Below are 18084 nucleotides of genomic sequence, written 5' to 3'. Positions count from 1 at the left end.
TTTATCTTGCTAGTTTTACATACATGTCTATTAGATTACATCCTGTCTCAGTTATTTGTTGAGTATTTTCTTTAGCTATGGTCTTGTTTAGCATGTGATGCTTAGGGATATCATACTCTTTAGTACTACTACTATATCAGCTGTAAAAATACATACATAAAATAACTACACAAAAATAAGTAAAATTATAATAAAGTTTTGTCAGTTTTCATATCTGATAATCATTTGTGAAATTGAGTAGAAAAAATCTCTTTTTCTGTAGTAGAAAACCTTCTAAGTATACATTTTTTACAGTTGTGATATCACTCATGTCCTGTTGATACAAATGCTTACTACCTTGTGCATCAAGCAGTGAGGCTTTATTGATTTTATGTTATCTCTGGACTAGATAGCATTCTGTTTCTATTATGCCTTTTATGATACTAGAAGCAGTTTATTCTTCTGTTTTCTGGATAAGTTGAGGCTCTACAGCAGTAGTTTTCAACCTGTGGGACCCTAGATGTTTTGGCCTTCAACTCCTGGAAATCCTAAGAGCTGGTAAACTGTCTGGGATTTCTGGGAGTTATAATCCAAAACACCTGGGGACCCCCAGGTTGAGAATCACTGCTCTACAGCAACCTACAATTTATAGTCACATATAAGCAGCAGGTTAAACTGCTGAGCTGCTGAACTTGCTGTCTGAAAGGTTGGTGGCTCGAATCCGGGAAGCAGGGTGAGCCCCAGCTTCTGCCAACCTAACAGTTGGAAAACATGCAAATGTGAGCAGATCAATAGGTACTGCTCCGGTGGGAAGGTAATGGCGCTCCATGAAATCATGCCGACCACATTGGAGTCGTCTATGGACAACGCCGGCTCTTCGGCTTAGAAATGGAGATAAGCACCACACCCCAGAATCGGAGATGGCTGGAATTGATGTCAGGGGGAAACCTTTTCCTTTTATAAGTCATAGAATCATAGAGTTGGAAGAGACTTCACAGGCTATCCAGTCCAACCCCCCGCAAGAAGCAGGAAAATCTAATTCAAAGCACCCCTGACAGATGGCCATCCAGCCTCTGTTTAAGAGCCTCCAAAGATGGAGCCTCCACCACACTCTGAGGCAGAGAGTTCTACTGCCGAACAGCTCTCATAGTGAGGAAGTTCTTCCTAATGTTCAGGTGGAATCTCCTTTCCTGAAGTTTGAAGCCGTTGTTCCGTGTCCTAGTCTCCAGGGTAGCAGAAAAGAAGCTTGCTCCCTCCCTATGATTTCCTCTCACATATTTATACATGGCTATCATGTCTTCTCTAAGCCTTCTCTTCTGCAGGCTAAACATTCCCAGCTCTCTAAGCTGCTCCTCATACGGCTTGTTCTCCAGACCCTTAATCATTTTAGTTGCCCTCCTCTGGATGCTTTCCAGCTTGTCAACATCTGCCTTCAACTGCGGTGCCCAGAATTGGTCAACCTCAAGATAAGAGCGCATTTTGAGATCAAAATTAGGGACTTTTTATTTGACCTGTGGATAAGTTGAGGGTCATTGTGTTGAGTGGGAAAAACACCAAGAGTTGCCATTTTCCTTCCCAGATGCTGAAAAAGGCCAGAAGTGGCACTACAGCGGAGAGAGTAAAGGGGGTTAGTAATTTTTTTAGGTTCTCCCAGGATGGGCTAAGTTCATGCTTTTCGTCACTCCTTTATGATAAGAGTTACAGTTCAGCATTTGCATTGATCCATAAATAATGCGGTTGGGGTGGTTTGTCTAAAATTTCTAGACTTATATGTGAGTGTGTAGGGTACTGCTTACAACAGTCTCCATTAACCCCAGATATGGTTATAATTATTAGAATGTTGTAGTCAAGCACGTGGAGGGCTCCAGCAATAGTGCAGTCTGTGTCAGCATAGTAATGAATCTCTATTGGTTTTAATCTGAATTTCAAAGGAGCTATACATGATGCTGAAACTATTTGGATGATAGAGTTTAGCACATTGGATCCTGCCTTAAAATTCAGTGCAAATGAACCAGCAGATTCACTGTCTCACTAATATGGAAACAACCAGCACTCACTAGACACCATAAACAAATGCTCTAAAGCAATAGTTCCTAACATTATGTCCATAGATGCTGTTGAAGTACGTATCCCAGAATCCCCGAATATTGACTGTACTGAATGGGTCTTCTGGGAGCTGAAGTCCAACAGTATCTGTTTATATATTTCAAGCCACTTTCCTAGAGTATCTCAAGGGGATACATTCTCAGGAATTGTATGGCATCAAGAAATAAATTGCAAAGTTTGAGAACTGTTAGCTTTTTGTAGTAAATCTATATATATAAAAGTGTGATGGAATCCTGGCACCGAGTAAAACAACAAAACTAAACACCCCCCAACCTCGAAATTTCACAACACAATCCATCATCCATGCCTCGAGGTTGAAACCACAAAATATCACGTCACGAACCTCCACAGGGCCTAAAAAACCCCAAAACCCGAAATATACCATGTGCGCCTGTGCCAAAATGGGCCCCGCGTGAGGACAGAACAGCCCCCAACCCCCCCCCCCTCAATCAGCGACTCTCAATGACAAGGTTTCAACCCTCCCAGGCACCTCTCCTGCCTCTCCTCCTCTTCTCTCCTCTCCTTGCTGCTTTTCGGCTCCCCCCCCCTCCCCCCACCGCTGAATACGGAACAACAACAGGGAAACCGCCGCACCTGAAGAAAGGACCTCACATTTCAAAAGCAAGGTCTGTGGGAAATGGTGGCCCTCATGGTCCTCACCAGGGGAAACGGACCACAAACTGCGGACCACAAAAAACTTCGAGGGAGGGAAGGGAACTTTTGAGGACTTTGAGGGAGGGCAGGGAACTTTTGAGGACCACACCTTTCCTCCCTCTCTCCCCACCACCCCTCACCTTGCTTTCGCTGCTTTGGGGGATTGCAACTTTCCTCCCTCCCCCCCACCAGCCCCCACCTTGCTTTCGTCACCTTTGGAGGCCGTGACCTTCCTCCCCCCGCACTGCCCCTCGCCTTCCCTTCTCCGCTTTGCAAGGCGCAGCTTTCTTCTCCCCCCCCCCCCCCCCGACCAAACCTTGCCTTCACCACTTTTGGGGACCGCGGCTTTCCTCCCCCCCCACCGCCCCTCGCCTTCCCTTCGCTGCTTTTGGGGCCTCCAGCTTTCCTACCTCCGGTTCTAAACAGATAATATAACAATAATATAACAATATACATATAATATGTAATAATATAATATCTAAAATCGGGACACTAAATAAGGGAATTCCAGACAGGAAAACATCAAGCCCACCTGACACCTCCCAACAAAGGATTCCCTTAGCCAGGAAGCAGCCAGGCTTGGGAGCGGCAAGCCCATTCAATACTAATCAACTTAACTAATACCAACATTCATACCTGCTGCACTGAGACTATTCACTGCTCTTCAACCTGCCCAACCAACATTTCCCCTACATGGAACACCCTCAGGTTTGGAAACCATCAGGCCACTCCATCCCATTCAACCACCCCAACAAAGGAGGTCCCTATATAGAAAGCGGCCAGACTTTGAAACAGCAAAGCTATTCAGTGCAATTCCAATGGGCCACAGCAACGCGAGGCAGGGCACAGCTAGTATGTTCATAAAGAAGAAGAATATGTTTGTTCTGAAAAAAGTAATTTAAAATGTGAATTTAAGTTTATTACTCTCTTTCCCTTCTGTATATGGATAAACGTTTATCAAAAGCATGGTGCAGTGGTGATTTTTTTAACAACAGTATAATGCAATGCACACTCTCCTTTACAAATGCAGGATTTATGTTGAATGCTGGAAGAATTTGGTTTGTTAATTTTAATACTGTGTTTATTTTAAGGATTTGCTAGGTCTTTGGCAAATTAACAGCGTCAAATAGTAGCTTATGTTACTGAACTCTAGTTGCAACAAGGCCAGCATCAAAAGGCTTTCAGACTTTGCCAGTACAGTTTTAATATATTGTAGCTCTCCATGCTTGTAAAATTAGGCATTTGACTGTTTCCATATGATAGCTGCTGAGTCAATTCAGTAGAAAGGAATGTGTCTAAAATCACCTCTTAAGTAGTTTAGCTGCATCAAAATTCATATATATATATATATATATATATATATATATATATATATATATATATCTCCCCTTGATTATAAAGCTATTGTGCTGGTTGATGATGCTATAAGGATTCAGTCCAGTGAAATGGTATTGGTAAGCTAATGTTTCTAGGCCAAATGAAATGAAAGCTTTGTGCTGGCTGATGATGCCATAAAGAATCAGCCAAATGAAATGATATTGGTAAGCTAAACGGGTTTTATCTGTTTCTAGGCCAAATGAGAAAAATGGTTTGGGTGGGGAGATTTCTTTTAGTAGAAGAATGTCACAATGCCTAACAAATACAGTGACCTCCCTTGAGTCTCATGAGAAGTACAGTCTGTTTAATCTACTTAGTCTTTAACTGCGGAAAGCTGTTGAGAGGAAGGAAAAAACACACATTACTTGGTATTTTCTTCTGAGATGGGCTTTTACCATTTATCAGCATAGCACTGTCGTTATCTTGTGTAGGCTGGAATTGTATTGCATTTGTACCCACTCATGCTTGGGGGGTTGTTTGTTTATTTGCTATTACGTTTTGTGTCATGGCAAGGGCTCATTGTTGAGATGCCTGACCACAGAGGAATGTGCTCACATTAGCTACTTATTTGCCTCCCTCATTCTTGGCTTTTCTTGTTAATTTCCCTGAAGTCAGTTTGCTGCCCTACTAGTAAAATGCATACAGATTTAGACAAAGCACACATTTTGTATTAATCCACCTCTATGTGTGAGTGTGTATGTGCTACAAAAGAAGTGTTCCATAATATTTATTATATCGTTTTTTTCTGGATAGAAATATGAGAGAAGGTAACATTTACTTTGTGGAACTCCTTGAGGTGGATGACTACTTAATATCTTAGCTTCATAATACATTCCCAAACCTATGTTTGCTGAGGTAACATGAAAGAGGGGATGTAGTGTGTTATTTTTAGTGAAGAATCAATGAAAGGAGGATATGCTTAATCCTTTCCCTGTATTGTCATTTCTTCCTGTGTTACCTTTCTCACTGGGCAATTTTTCTTCTTCGCTTGTTTTATTTCTGGATGTGAGACCTATTGAAGGAAGAAAATTTTGTGAGAGACAAAGGGGCAGATGAAGTATTTCCTTCACAAATCCAGAATGTTTTTTCTTTGAGTTCACAGAGTTTGATGAGGAAAAAGTACATTAAGAAATACTCATATTTACTCGAGTCTAGTGCACCATCAAATCTAATGCACACCTCAATTTTCAAAAACCCTGAAACAAAAAAAAAAAGTAAAATTGCTGAGGAATGTAATGTAATTTGTAATTTGTTTCAAAAAGGTGTGCATTACGGTTGTGTGCTTAGAATCCCTTCTTTAAAAATAAAAAGTGTTAGATCACAAATCTTCCAGCAATGGAAAGTAGCACCAGAGAATCAGATAACCCTTGATGGGAAAATGGGAAGGAAAGGAAGACACGGGGAAATTAGAAGAAGGGAAGATGGAAGGAAAAGAAAAAAAAGGGAGGATGAGATGGAACAAAGGAGAAAATGGATGGAGAATAGAAAGAAGGTAAGAAAAGAGGGCAGAAGGGAGGAAGGAAGGAAAATGTGGAAAGAAAGAAAAGGAAGGAAGAGAGAGGGAAGGAAAAGAAGAAGAAAAAAAGAGGAAGAAAGAAAAGGATTAGAGAAGAAAAGAAAAATGGAGGATGAGAGTAAAAGAAGACAGTAAGAAGAAGAAAATGAAGAGAAGGAGGGATGGGAAAAGATAGGGGAAAAAAGGAAGAGAGAGAGACAGATGATAAGAGATTAGAAGGGAGGAAGGGAAGAAAGAAAAGGAAGAAGGAAGGGTAGAAGGGAAAGAGAAAGAAGGAAAGGAAGAAATAAAAGAAAGGGAGAGAGAGAAAGGGGGAAAGGACAGAAAAGAAAGGCTAAAAAGCCCAGTGAGCACATGTGCACGTGCACAGGAGAGCCAGTGGGAGTGCGCACCAGCCTCCCTGCTTGCCAGGAAGCAAAGAGAAACATTTCCTAACCCAAAGGGAGATGGATGGGAGGGAGCATTTGAGACTTAATTTCTCCTGCTTTAAACCTTTCTGGAAAGGGCTGGGGGACGTGTGTTTCCACTTGGTTGGAACAAGAGGGTTGCCACTTCCATCAGGTCTCCCTTGCCTCCTGTATTCTGGGTGGGTTGTATTCTGGGGGGATTCTTCCATTGAGTGGGGCTTTGTGCCAGGACCAGAGACACCACAAAAGTCAGAAAAACCAGAGGCAGGAGAGAGTAGGATCTCTTGCCCATTTTGAAGCGGCCCTGGCTCTGGAGAGGTGCAGCCCTGGCTCTGGAGAGGTGGTAGGCCCTGACAAGTGGAGGCGAGGGCCTCACTAGCAGTAGCAGGAGGTGGCCCTGGTTCTGGCGAGGGGGCGAGAGAGAAGGTGTGGCTGGTACTGCATCCTTGGTGATGGTGAGCAGAATATCAGAGAAGAGGAGCAAGAGGAGAGGAGGAGGATGCAGAAGAAGAGGAGAAGGAAATAGAGGAGGAGGATTAGGAGAAGGAAGGAAAGGAAAAGGAGGAAGGAGAGGAGGAGAATGAAGGGAGGAGGAGCAGGAGGGGAAGGGTCTCCTTGGTGCCATGCTGCTGCCCCTGTTCCTGCTGTCCCCCACCGCCACTATTCCCCTCCCTCACCCTCCTTTCCTGAAGAGCCCTGGCAGCAGCAGGCCCTCCCTCCTCACCAGCCAAGCCCCCTTGGCCAAGTGGCCAGGCCCAGAAGTAGAGAAAGATGCCACTTATGGCAGGCAGGTAGGCTGTCCTGTCTACAGTCCAAGCCTTCTCCTACCGTGTTTCCCCGAAAATAAGACAGTGTCTTATATTAATTTTTGCTCCCAAAGATGCTCTAGGTCTTATTTTCAGGGGATGTCTTAGTTTTCCATGAAGAAGAATTCACATTTATTGTTGAACAAAAAAAAATGAACATTTATTATATACTGTACAGTAGTTGTCATCACAAACCAGCATAACCAGACAAACTGAATTCTTTCAAGAATTTCTTTCTACTACCATTATTTCCATGTACAACACTCTATGGCACATACATTTACTGATCCTGCATGCTCTGGTGTTGTGTTCGTTGGGCATGCTTCCAAACAAAAACTTTGCTAGGTCTTACTTTCGGGGGAGGCCTTATATTGAGCAATTCAGCAAAACCTCTACTAGGTCTTATTTTCTGGGGATGTCTTATTTTAGGGGAAACAGGGTAGCTTTATAGTATTATGTGCATGTAAAGCGTACCCCAATGTTGGCATGGTCATTTAGCCCAAAAAGTGCCTTAGATTTGCATAAATATGGTAGATTGTTCTGTTCTGAAATTTTAATATGGTGCTTCTCAGTCTTTTCCATAAGCTCTGTCGTCTCCACATTCTTGCCTCGCCCTCTTGCTGTCAAACAGAATATATATGACAAATTCCACAGTGAAGCACTATGATTGATTAAAGCAGCAGATCAAATGAGAACATTGTCTCTCTTCAATGTTTCTTTTTAAAGTAAAAAAGAAATTTCAAAAGGCTTTCTCCAATCTCTTGGAGAACACAGAATCAATTCCAAAGAGCAGTTAACAGTGTCAAAAATGTTACCTTGTGCCATTGTCAAATGAATTCAGAAATAAACTTTTGAAAAGTGTTTGGGATTTCTGATCTCTAGACTTAGTAGGGCATACCTAAAGTTCTAATATGTCTATTTCAGAGTTTCTAATGCATTATATGTGTGTTTATATGGCAGAAAATTGCCAACAAAGATGTTTGTTATTCTCCATAAACTAACCTTTTCAGCATTTTGTGATGTAATTTGATCTAAAAATAAGGAATACATGTGATCTCTTACTGAGGGCTCACTGTAATGCATACCTGGGAATAAATTGCCTTGAATTGGGCAGGATTGATTGAGAGGGAGGAAGGCCCTAAGACCTGTCAAGAGTCAGACGCCAGTTAACAAACAAAACAGAGTTTATTCCGAAGATAAGCCAAAAATAACATAAACACAGAAAGTATCCTTGAAACACTTCACTTATCAGTGTTTCAAGAGTAGTTTGGACAAAAATAACTCAAAAACAAGCCACGCTATTTTCCCATGCTGGCATTCAATAAAAACTAAAAGACGCTTCAATTCAGCTTTGGAGAACAAATAGAGTTGACTGCTAGAAAATATGCAAAATAAACGAAGGCTTGAAACCTTTCAGAAGCTGCAGAGTAAAATGAAAGTGCAAAAGCCTCTCTTGGCTCCGAACCATTTCTGAAAACAGACAGCCGGCTCTGCGGATTTAAAGGGACAGTTCCCAAAAGAAAAACAGCAAACTGGCTTGAAAACAAACAAGCTAGAAGAGCAGTAAAACTGCTTCCACGGTGCAGATTAAGCCGAGAGCTTCAAAGGGATGATGAATAGCTGTCGTCAGGAGAATCCATGGTCAGGTCAGGAGGCAGCAGCAAATTCCGAAAGGCAAACCAGTAGTCAGAAGCCGGGAGTAGTCGTCAGTCAGAGGGCGTAGACAGAAGCCAGGTCAAATTCAATCCAAAGTCCGAAGAGGGTGCAGTCATCCAAACCAGGTCCACGATAAGACAAAGCGAGAGCCAAGCCAGATGGTATCAGCAGCTAGAAATAGTAATCAGAATGCAGTCCAGGGAAACCCACACAGTTCCATCCCTCTGCTGCAGAGCAGTCCCAGATAACTTACATCCGAATCACAGTCCAAGTCCAGTCTTCACGGAAACACAGAGATCCCAATGGCGCCTCAGCAACACCTTGCCACACGCAAAGTGCAGTGGCCAAACATTCCCATTTTATTCCCCTTTCCTCCTGGGTGACCAAACACTCACACCCAAACACCAGATGTCCCAAATCTACTCAGAGTCTGAACTCCACACAGCTAGCGCTCGTGGATCCGGAGTACCTAGCAATTCGTCGGAGTCCCAATCATCCTGCCCACACTTAGCCCCATGAACACTTAAAGAACCATCCTCCCTTCTCCAAGCATCCCAAGTGGGATCAGCTCCTGCAGAAACCCCAGGTTCAGCAGTATCCATAGGCCCCAAATCCCCAGACATCTCCGGTTACTGTGCCCATTCAGTGCCCACTTCCCCAGCCACCATCTGTTCCTCAGCATCCATTTCCCCAAACTCCCCATCTGAATCTTCCTCAGAAGATCCCCTATATAGCTCTCTAAGTCGCTTCCTGCGCAACTCCTCCAGTGAACCCTCATCACGAGGGTTTTTTCTTCCTCTTCGAATCCCATCACCATCAACCATAATCCCCGAAGGCGCAGTCACAACAAGACCTGTACTAACATAACAATATATAAAGTTACAGGCTCATTCAGACTGAAAATCATGATAAAATCTCTAATCTTATTTTAAAAAGCAGAAAATGACATTTACTATATTTCTTCTGTGCCACCCCCCAGTTTTTTATTCTTAGTCTACATTTTATACAAGTAATGTTTGGCAAAAAAGCAGTAGAGTAAAACATAAAATAAATTCTTTTAATCTTGTTCAGTGATTAATTATTGCATGTAAGGATAAAACAAACAAAAATTTACTTCCCATGGATTTTAAATGATAAATATTTGATCTCTTCATTGAAATGCAAGTAGAATAAATTTACAGTTACTGCACATAATGATATGAATAATAGCTCTCTTTTCTTTGCAGGTCAACTTTGTAGTGTGCCAACTTTTTGCCTTGCTTGCTGCTGTTTGGTTTCGAACTTACCTTCATTCAAGCAAAACTAGCCCGTTTATAAGGCATCTTGTTGCCACCCTTTTGGGCCTTTATCTTGCACTTTTTTGTTTTGGATGGTAAGTAACTTTATTTTTATTTTTCGTAGTATACAAGTGTTCTTTCTAAACTCTGTCTGAATTACTCGGCTTTACTGCGCTAAATTATCCAAGCAGCTTTACAACCTTGATTTAAAGTGGCATAGGACTATTATTCAGTGTAGGTTGCCTTCATGTGAATACTTCATTCAAATGTGAATCACCTGTTCCTCCACCAATACTGTTTGAATATACATCAGCACAGATCTTCGTTGAGGGCAAATTGTTGTAATCCGTAAGCGTACTTGTAAGGGCCTTCTGACAAATCTTGGTTGGTATCTTTTTGGTGGGTAAAGGTAATTTGAAAGATAGTAGACTATTGGAATAAAACATTCAAAGTATGCTCTTTTGTAAATTAGTCTTATGTTCTTCAATGAAGAATTCTTGCTGATAAAGAAAATAGTCTTTTCTGCTATATCAACATTTTTTGGCATACCTTCCGTTCCCTTTTGCTTTGGATTGTACAGTTTTCTTCATCTAGTGCACCACCTTGCATTGTGCAGTTTTCTCCACAATTGATGGACAGAGAAATGTGATGCAGTGATACAGTAGAGTCTTACTCACTTATAAACGGGCCGGCAGAATGTTGGATAAGCAAAAATGTTGGCTAATAAGGAGGGATTAAGGAAAAACCTATTAAACGTCAAATTATGTTATGATTTTACAAATTAAGCACCAAAACATCATGTTTTACAACAAGTCTGCCACTTGTTTGGGAGCGTGGCTGCACTTGTGTTGTTGGGCATGTTGGCCTGCTTTGCATTGCTGCCTAGAGAAACAGCTATGGATATGGGCGGGAGGCATTCTGCGTTGGATAATATAGAACGTTGGATAAGTGAAGGTTGGATAAGTGAGACTCTACTGTATGTGTCTTTAACAGAGGCTGTCATGCAATATGATATTGCTGCTTCTTTAAGAATAATTTATTTTTGCTCGGATGACCTTCTGCATTTTAACATATGCCTGACTCTGTACTGGGCGGTAGAGCACAAAGTCCAAATGTTGAGAAGCAAAAACAGAATATTATGTACCATATTTTCCGGTGTATAAAACGACTGGGCGTATAAGATGACCCCCAACTTTTCCAGTTAAAATATAGAGTTTGGAATATACTCGCCGTATAAGACTACACTTCTTCCAACGCACACCAAATAAAAAAACCATTAGAGCAATTGCACAAATATGCCTCTTTCACCCGTCTGGCCCGCCCTTGTATCCTATTACCGTACTTCTTTCTCTGCCTCTCAGATCTTGCACATGTGCACCTGCGCTGCTTCACTGAAGTCCTCAGGAGTGATATCTGAGAGGCAGAGAAGGAGGTACAGTAATAGGATACAAGGGCGGGCCAGATGGGTGAAAGTGTGTTTTTCTGAGCACAATGCCGCTCTATCTCTTTTTTCCATACCCCGGGTATCCCAGACACCTGCAGCTTGCTCTGCTGTTCACTTACACCTTCCCGGTGAGGCACCCCCTCACCTCATCATCGGGACTGTGTTAAGTCACTTCTTTCCCTGAATCCTGGTGATTTGGATTTTCTTCTACTGTGCTTGTACAGCACCACGCTTGCTGCTTCCATATGGTCACCGCATACGGCAAGGATGTGGCCGCGGCCGTTTGTGAGCTCCCTTCACCATATGCAGTGACTGCAGATTCTTCAGTCCGGTTTGGAAGTTTCAGCACTCGCCCTATAAGACGACACCCTGCGTATAAGACAGGCCCCGACTTTTGAGAAGATTTTCCTGGGCTAAAAAGTAGTCTTATAGCCAGAAAATACAGTATATTTATAGTGTTATGTTTTATTGTCCATGATTGTCTGTGTGAATATTCTGCTCTTTGGAGAAAAGGCTATTATAAATTATAATCACTATTTTAATATGTCTACGCCATTGAACCCAACTGGGTGACCTTGTGCTCATGCTCTCAGCCTTGTGATAGGGGTCTCCATAAATTGGAAATAACGTGGGCACACAAGAACCAATGCACAGTATGGTTTAGTGATTTGAGCATAGCCAAAGTTCAAATCCCTTCTCAGTCATGAAAATCCACTGGGTGACCTTAGGAAAGGGAGCTCTTGAGTGTTGGGAGGCAATACAAAAATACTTTAAATATAAGTCATGCTTTCTGAGCCCCAGCAAAGGCAAACCTCCTGTGAACAGATCTTGCCAAGAAGAATCTGTGATATTTTCATCTCAGGGTTGCCAGAAGTTGGGAACAACTTTAAGGCATATAACAATTATACATAGATCAATAGTTGTAGAGAAAGTGTTGATTTTATAAAAATTGTCTTAAACATGTGCAAATAGTGATTTTTATAGAGGGAAATGGGAGACAGTTCCTCTTTATTAGGTCTTGCATTGATTCTGCATTTACAGCATGATTAATGTGTGAAGAAAATAGAGAAGAAATAGAAGAAAGAGAGTAAGCCAGTTCACTTTTTTATTATAAAAATAATGAGTAGCTAAGCCCGTTACAAGGAAAACAAAGAGCACATTGTCTAAACAATTTCAGTGGTAAGGTTTTGTTTAAATTATTCTTTCAAAATGGATGGAATTACATCTAGTAGTGGACACATGATAGGACAAAAATAAAAACATACACTTGTTCTCTCATTTAAAAAAAAACACTTTCACAGGTTTTCTGGTGAGGCATAGATATTAGCAACAATTTGACCTAGCTAATAGAATGTATTACATTAGTGCTGCTTGTGTTTCAAGGCTTCTTTCAGCTTTTCTGTGATAGAGTGAAGCAATGCAAAACAGGTATATATCTATCACCATGACATGTGATGAGTATAGACAGTTGTGTGTTATGTTTGATGACTTCAGCAGTGCAAAACATAGATTCCTCCCTGCTGATTTTTTTAAACGACTGAAACATGCACTTAGACTAACAAATTGCTTTTCTTCCTTAGGTATGCCTTACATTTTGTTATACAAAGTGGAATTTCCTACTATATCATGATCATTATAGGAGTGGAGAATATGCACAAGTGAGTACTCAGAAATTAATATATAATTTAAGCGAAATATATGGAGCTGATATAATCTGCAAGAGGATTAAACTTTAAGGCAGCAAATTGTATGTGGCCCATTTTACAACTTCTGTATTTAGTATAGTAAATCATTTTGTTGGTGCTATTGGATCAGTTTAGAATACTTTTCAGTGTCTCAATTTTCTGAAAATTTAGACTTTAGATAGAGAAACACTGCTCTTGTCTGCTGTTCAACATGTGAAAAGTTTGTCACACCTTCTGTTTGTAGAAGGAAGTCCTTGATGTGTGGTAAATTGTGTTATATAGCAGTTTCATTAGAAATTACCTGATTTCCCATGTGTAATTTGTCTGCAAAGTGCTCTGTCATATGAGAGTATACAGTAATGGTGTTCAATTACATTTCTTTACAAATAAAAGAATGTATGGCACTGTTTTAACCCTGGATCAGTATAGACTGCATTCTTTGAGTTAGTTGGGTTTATATTATTTCATCTCTTTGTTGTGATATGGGGGTGATAGTCTCTATAATTATTTGGTTCTTATGCATTGTAAAATTCAGTATTCTAAGCTATGCATGTTTTCCATGTACCTAATGAAACTGCAGTAGAGAGTCTTATTTCACTGTAAGAGAATTCTTTGAATTATTGCTGACAGTGTAGGCCAAAAGGCTGTTCCTGCTCATTTATGATGACATTGTACAGCTGCTTTATATTTCGGGCTGGATAAATCTATTGTTTCACTTGCTCCAGCATTTCTTTAAAAATTTTTATTGAGATAAAGTTTTTTCAACAAAACACACCAACCAAAATTCTCATTCATTCGTTCCAGCTAGGTAAAGCTAGTATGGAGAGGATGATGTTTTCTCTGCCTATCATGTAACTGATACAGAAGAATCTGCCAGAGAAATAGAAGTAGAGCTTATCAGAGGTTGGCATGGTTGAGTACAGAGATTTGGACTCAGCTTGTAAGACATTCAAAGACCCCTGTTGGATCGGTGTCTTTTGAAACACTCAGCATTGCAACTTTGTAGGTCTCAAAGTCTCAGTGTAGAATAACTGCATTTTGCATTGTGTTAGTGAGCCCATGAGTGTCATTGTAAATTTATTTACAAATCTGTCATAAAAAGGCACAAAAACAATTACTGGTGACCAAAAAGTAAATGGATATATGTGTGCATATATGTGTGCAATTGAAGGCAGATACTGTTTTTGATTTCTGTTCTTTTTTATAAGGCCTATATGATCTATTAGCTATTTCATATATTATTATAGAATCATAGAATCATAGAATCATAGAATAGTAGAGTTGGAAGAGACCTCATGGGCCATCCAGTCCAACCCCCTGCTAAGAAGCAGGAAATCGCATTCAAAGCACCCCCGACAGATGGCCATCCAGCCTCTGCTTAAAAGCCTCCAAAGAAGGAGCCTCCACCACGGCCCGGGGGAGAGAGTTCCACTGTCGAACAGCTCTCACAGTGAGGAAGTTCTTCCTGATGTTCAGGTGGAATCTCCTTTCCTGTAGTTTGAAGCCATTGTTCCGTGTCCTAGTCTGCAGGGCAGCAATTTATTAGCAAATATTCTGTAGAAGACATCAGAAAACATTTGCCAAAAGTAGCTTGTGTTTTGTGTGTTCTGTAGCCTTCTTTCTGTATAATGAAAATATGAGCAGGTAAATCTGTGCAGTATACTAGGGATGGGAATCACATATTATTTCAAGTTTAATTGGACTACATATTTGAGCAGCACGAGGAGGGATACCAATATTGAGGATGCTAAAAGTGTCAGATCAACAATATTTGGAGGGCAGCATCATTCCTACAACTAGACTACAACTAATTTTCATATATGTAAGTAGACCTATTGAAATCTGTTGGAATTATGACTAAAATGCCATTACTTTCAGTGAATCTGTTGTAGTTAGGTGTCAAGAGTCAGACGCCAGTTAACAAACAAAACAGAGTTTATTCCGAAGATAAGCCAAAAATAACATAAACACAGAAAGTATCCTTGAAACACTTCACTTATCAGTGTTTCAAGAGTAGTTTGGACAAAAATAACTCAAAAACAAGCCACGCTATTTTCCCATGCTGGCATTCAATAAAAACTAAAGACGCTTCAATTCAGCTTTGGAAAAACAAATAAAGTTGACTGCAAGAAAATATGCAAAATAAACGAAGGCTTGAAACCTTCCAAAAGCTGCAGAGTATAACAGTAAGTGCAAAAGCCTCTTTTGGCTTCAAACCGTTTCTGAAAACAGACAGCCGGCTCTGCGGAGTTAAAGGGACAGTTCCCAAAAGAAAAACAGTAAACTGGCTTGAAAACAAACAAACTAGAAGAGCAGTAAACTGCTTCCACGGTGCAGATAAAGCCGAAGCTTCAAAGGGATGATGAATAACCGTCATCAGGAGAATCCATGGTCAGGTCAGGAGGCAGCAGCAAATTCCGAAAGGCAAACCAGTAGTCAGAAGCCGGGAGTAGTCGTCAGTCAAAGGGCGTAGACAGAAGCCAGGTCAAATTCAATCCAAAGTCCGAAGAGGGTGCAGTCATCCAAACCAGGTCCACGATAAGACACAGCGAGAGCCAAGCCAGATGGTATCAGCAGATCCGAATCACAGTCCAAGTCCAGTCTTCACGGAAACACAGAGATCCCAATGGTGCCTCAGCAACACCTTGCCACACGCAAAGTGCATTGGTCAAACATTCCCATTTTATTCCCCTTCCTCCTGGGTGACCAAACACTCACACCCAAACACCAGGTGTCCCAAATCTACTCAGAGTCCGAACTCCACACAGCTAGAGCTCGTGGATCCGGAGTACCTAGCAATCCATCGGAGTCCCAATCATCCTACCCACACTTAGCCCCATGAACATTTAAAGAACCATCCTCCCTTCTCCAAGCATCCCAAGTGGGATCAGCTCCTGCAGAAACCCCAGGTTCAGCAGTATCCATAGGCCCCAAATCCCCAGACATCTCCGGTGGCTGTGCCCATTCAGTGCCCACTTCCCCAGCCATCACCTGTTCCTCAGCATCCATTTCCCCAAACTCCCCATCTGAATCTTCCTCAGAAGATCCCCCATATAGCTCTCTAAGTCGCTTCCTGCGCAACTCCTCCAGTGAACCCTCATCACGAGGGTTTTTTCTTCCTCTTCGAATCCCATCACCATCAACCATAATCCCCGAAGGCGCAGTCACAACATTAGGAGTAGACTAGTGTATGATTTAGTTCCGATGATAAACTTTTAGATGGCTGGTCTAGTGTTTTGTTATATTAGAGAAGAATTGAAAAACTGAAGCAGACAGCCATAGTATTTCTTTCTTTGTGGCCATTAAATACATATGCAGTATGTGCCTATATAAAAAGTAATTTTTTGGCCTCTGATTAATCTCTTAAGGAACCCCTTTTCAGGATTTTAAAAGAGAGAAGGGACCTTCTGGTCTGGAACAAAATAAGGGAGGTGAAGGGCTGAAAAACATCTTTAAAATTCAGGGAAATCTAGCGTGTCCTCACTGGGAAAAATTGGGGGAGAAAAAACCCTCTGAGGATTAAAGTTGGAATGATTCTATTTTAGAATTATGAGTAAAATGTATATAACAGGAAGATTTCTATGTAAGACGGTATATAGTATCTGATCATTGTAATACCTGGGTTTGATTTTAATTTCTCAGTTATTTTTATGGAAACAAATACTTTATGTCTATTTGAGATGATGAAAGACTATAAGAGACAGAATATTTTTCTCTATTTTACTAATGTTTATAATTCAGGCTGTTTTTATTGATTTTCATATGTTCCTCAGTAGCAAAATCAGCAGAATCAAATAAGTTTCTTAAAGCTCAATTTCTAATAAATAAATAAATATCAATTTAAAAAGGGGATTCACTTTTAAGTACAGTAGAGTCTCACTTATCCAACATAAACGGGCCGGCAGAACGTTGGATAAGTGAATATGTTGGATAATGAGGAGAGATTAAGGAGAAGCCTATTAAACATCAAATGAGGTTATGATTTTACAAATTAAGCACCAAAACATCATGTTACACAACAAATTTGACAGAAAAAGTAGTTCAATATGCAGTAATTCTACATAGTAATTACTGTATTTACGAATTTAGCACCAAAATATCATGATGTATTGAAAACATTGACTACAAAAATGCGTTGGATAATCCAGAACGTTGGATAAGCGAGTGTTGGATAAGTGAGACTCTACTGTATTGTCTAACTGAACTGTACCTTTATTACACTGAACACAATAATGTTATGCTAAAAATTATATAATTGTATCATTATGTTTATAGCATGTTATATTCTTTAATTAACAGAATGATTTTCAGTTTCTAAATTATGCGAATACCTTCTATTTTCTCTAAATTTCTGTTAAGCACCCCTCTACAGAACTATTATTACACTAAGTGACCAATCTCTGTAAAATAGAAGACTATTACAGTTGTTGGAGCCAGTGTGATATAGGGTTTGGATGCTGGGCTAGGAAATCAAGGTTCAGTCCCCTCTCAGCCATGGAAAAGCTCTGGGCAACACTAAGCAAGACACACACTCTGTCAGGCTGAGAAGAAGGCAATGGCAAACCTCTGAATAAATCTTGCCAAGAAAACAGTAGGATGGGCTCATCAGATGTTAGAATAAATTTGAAGATTCTTAACAGCAACATAATAGCTTCACATCTAAAATGTCTGTTGTGTTTGCCCTTTATTATTCCATGCTTGAATTACCCAGGTGCATATAGATCAAAAGTAGGCTGCCTCTGCAATCTGGTTTGTTTGGAAACTGTAATGCACACTGGTGCAGGAATGCCCCAATTTGTACCCTTCAATAGGTTTTGCAACACATTTATATATATGGGGATACACCTTTTTTCAGTGGTAGAAACAAGCCTTACAGCCATTTTCATTGGTTTCACAGAGAATATTGTATGCAATTTTTTCCACCAGATATTAAGGCAAGAGCAGTTTTTACTGGTTTCAAAAGGAATGTTGTATGCAAGGTACTGATCATTTAAGAACCTGCATCACAGTCTTCTCCTGGCAGCATAGACTAACAAATCATTTTCTACTCTGTGGGGGCACCTATTACACAGTGAAAAAGCCACCTTTGAGAGACTTCTTCCCCTGTAAGGGCACAACCACAAGTGCAGGTGATGAGGAACTGGAAAATAAAGATTTTTAGACATATATTGTATGCA

The 18084-nt window shown here is 40.7% G+C and overlaps 1 protein-coding gene across 3 annotated transcripts in view; it reads left to right on the top strand.

The window, feature by feature from the left end:
* Window positions 1–18084, top strand: part of mboat2 (membrane bound O-acyltransferase domain containing 2) — a 125955-nt gene that overhangs the window by 33500 nt on the left and 74371 nt on the right. For 2 of the 3 annotated variants that reach the window (XM_008117707.3, XM_008117702.3), the window contains exons 2-3: window positions 9728–9873; window positions 12803–12880. In XM_008117707.3, the coding sequence (XP_008115914.1) occupies window positions 9728–9873; window positions 12803–12880 (224 nt within the window). Of the gene's footprint in view, window positions 1–9727; window positions 9874–12802; window positions 12881–18084 lie in introns of those variants that run through there. The other variant, XM_062983525.1, reaches the window with a different exon arrangement.

The sequence above is a fragment of the Anolis carolinensis genome, chromosome 1 (genome assembly GCF_035594765.1).
Source record: "Anolis carolinensis isolate JA03-04 chromosome 1, rAnoCar3.1.pri, whole genome shotgun sequence".
Taxonomy (NCBI): domain Eukaryota; kingdom Metazoa; phylum Chordata; class Lepidosauria; order Squamata; family Dactyloidae; genus Anolis; species Anolis carolinensis.
This window is presented reverse-complemented; position numbering and strand designations above follow the sequence as displayed.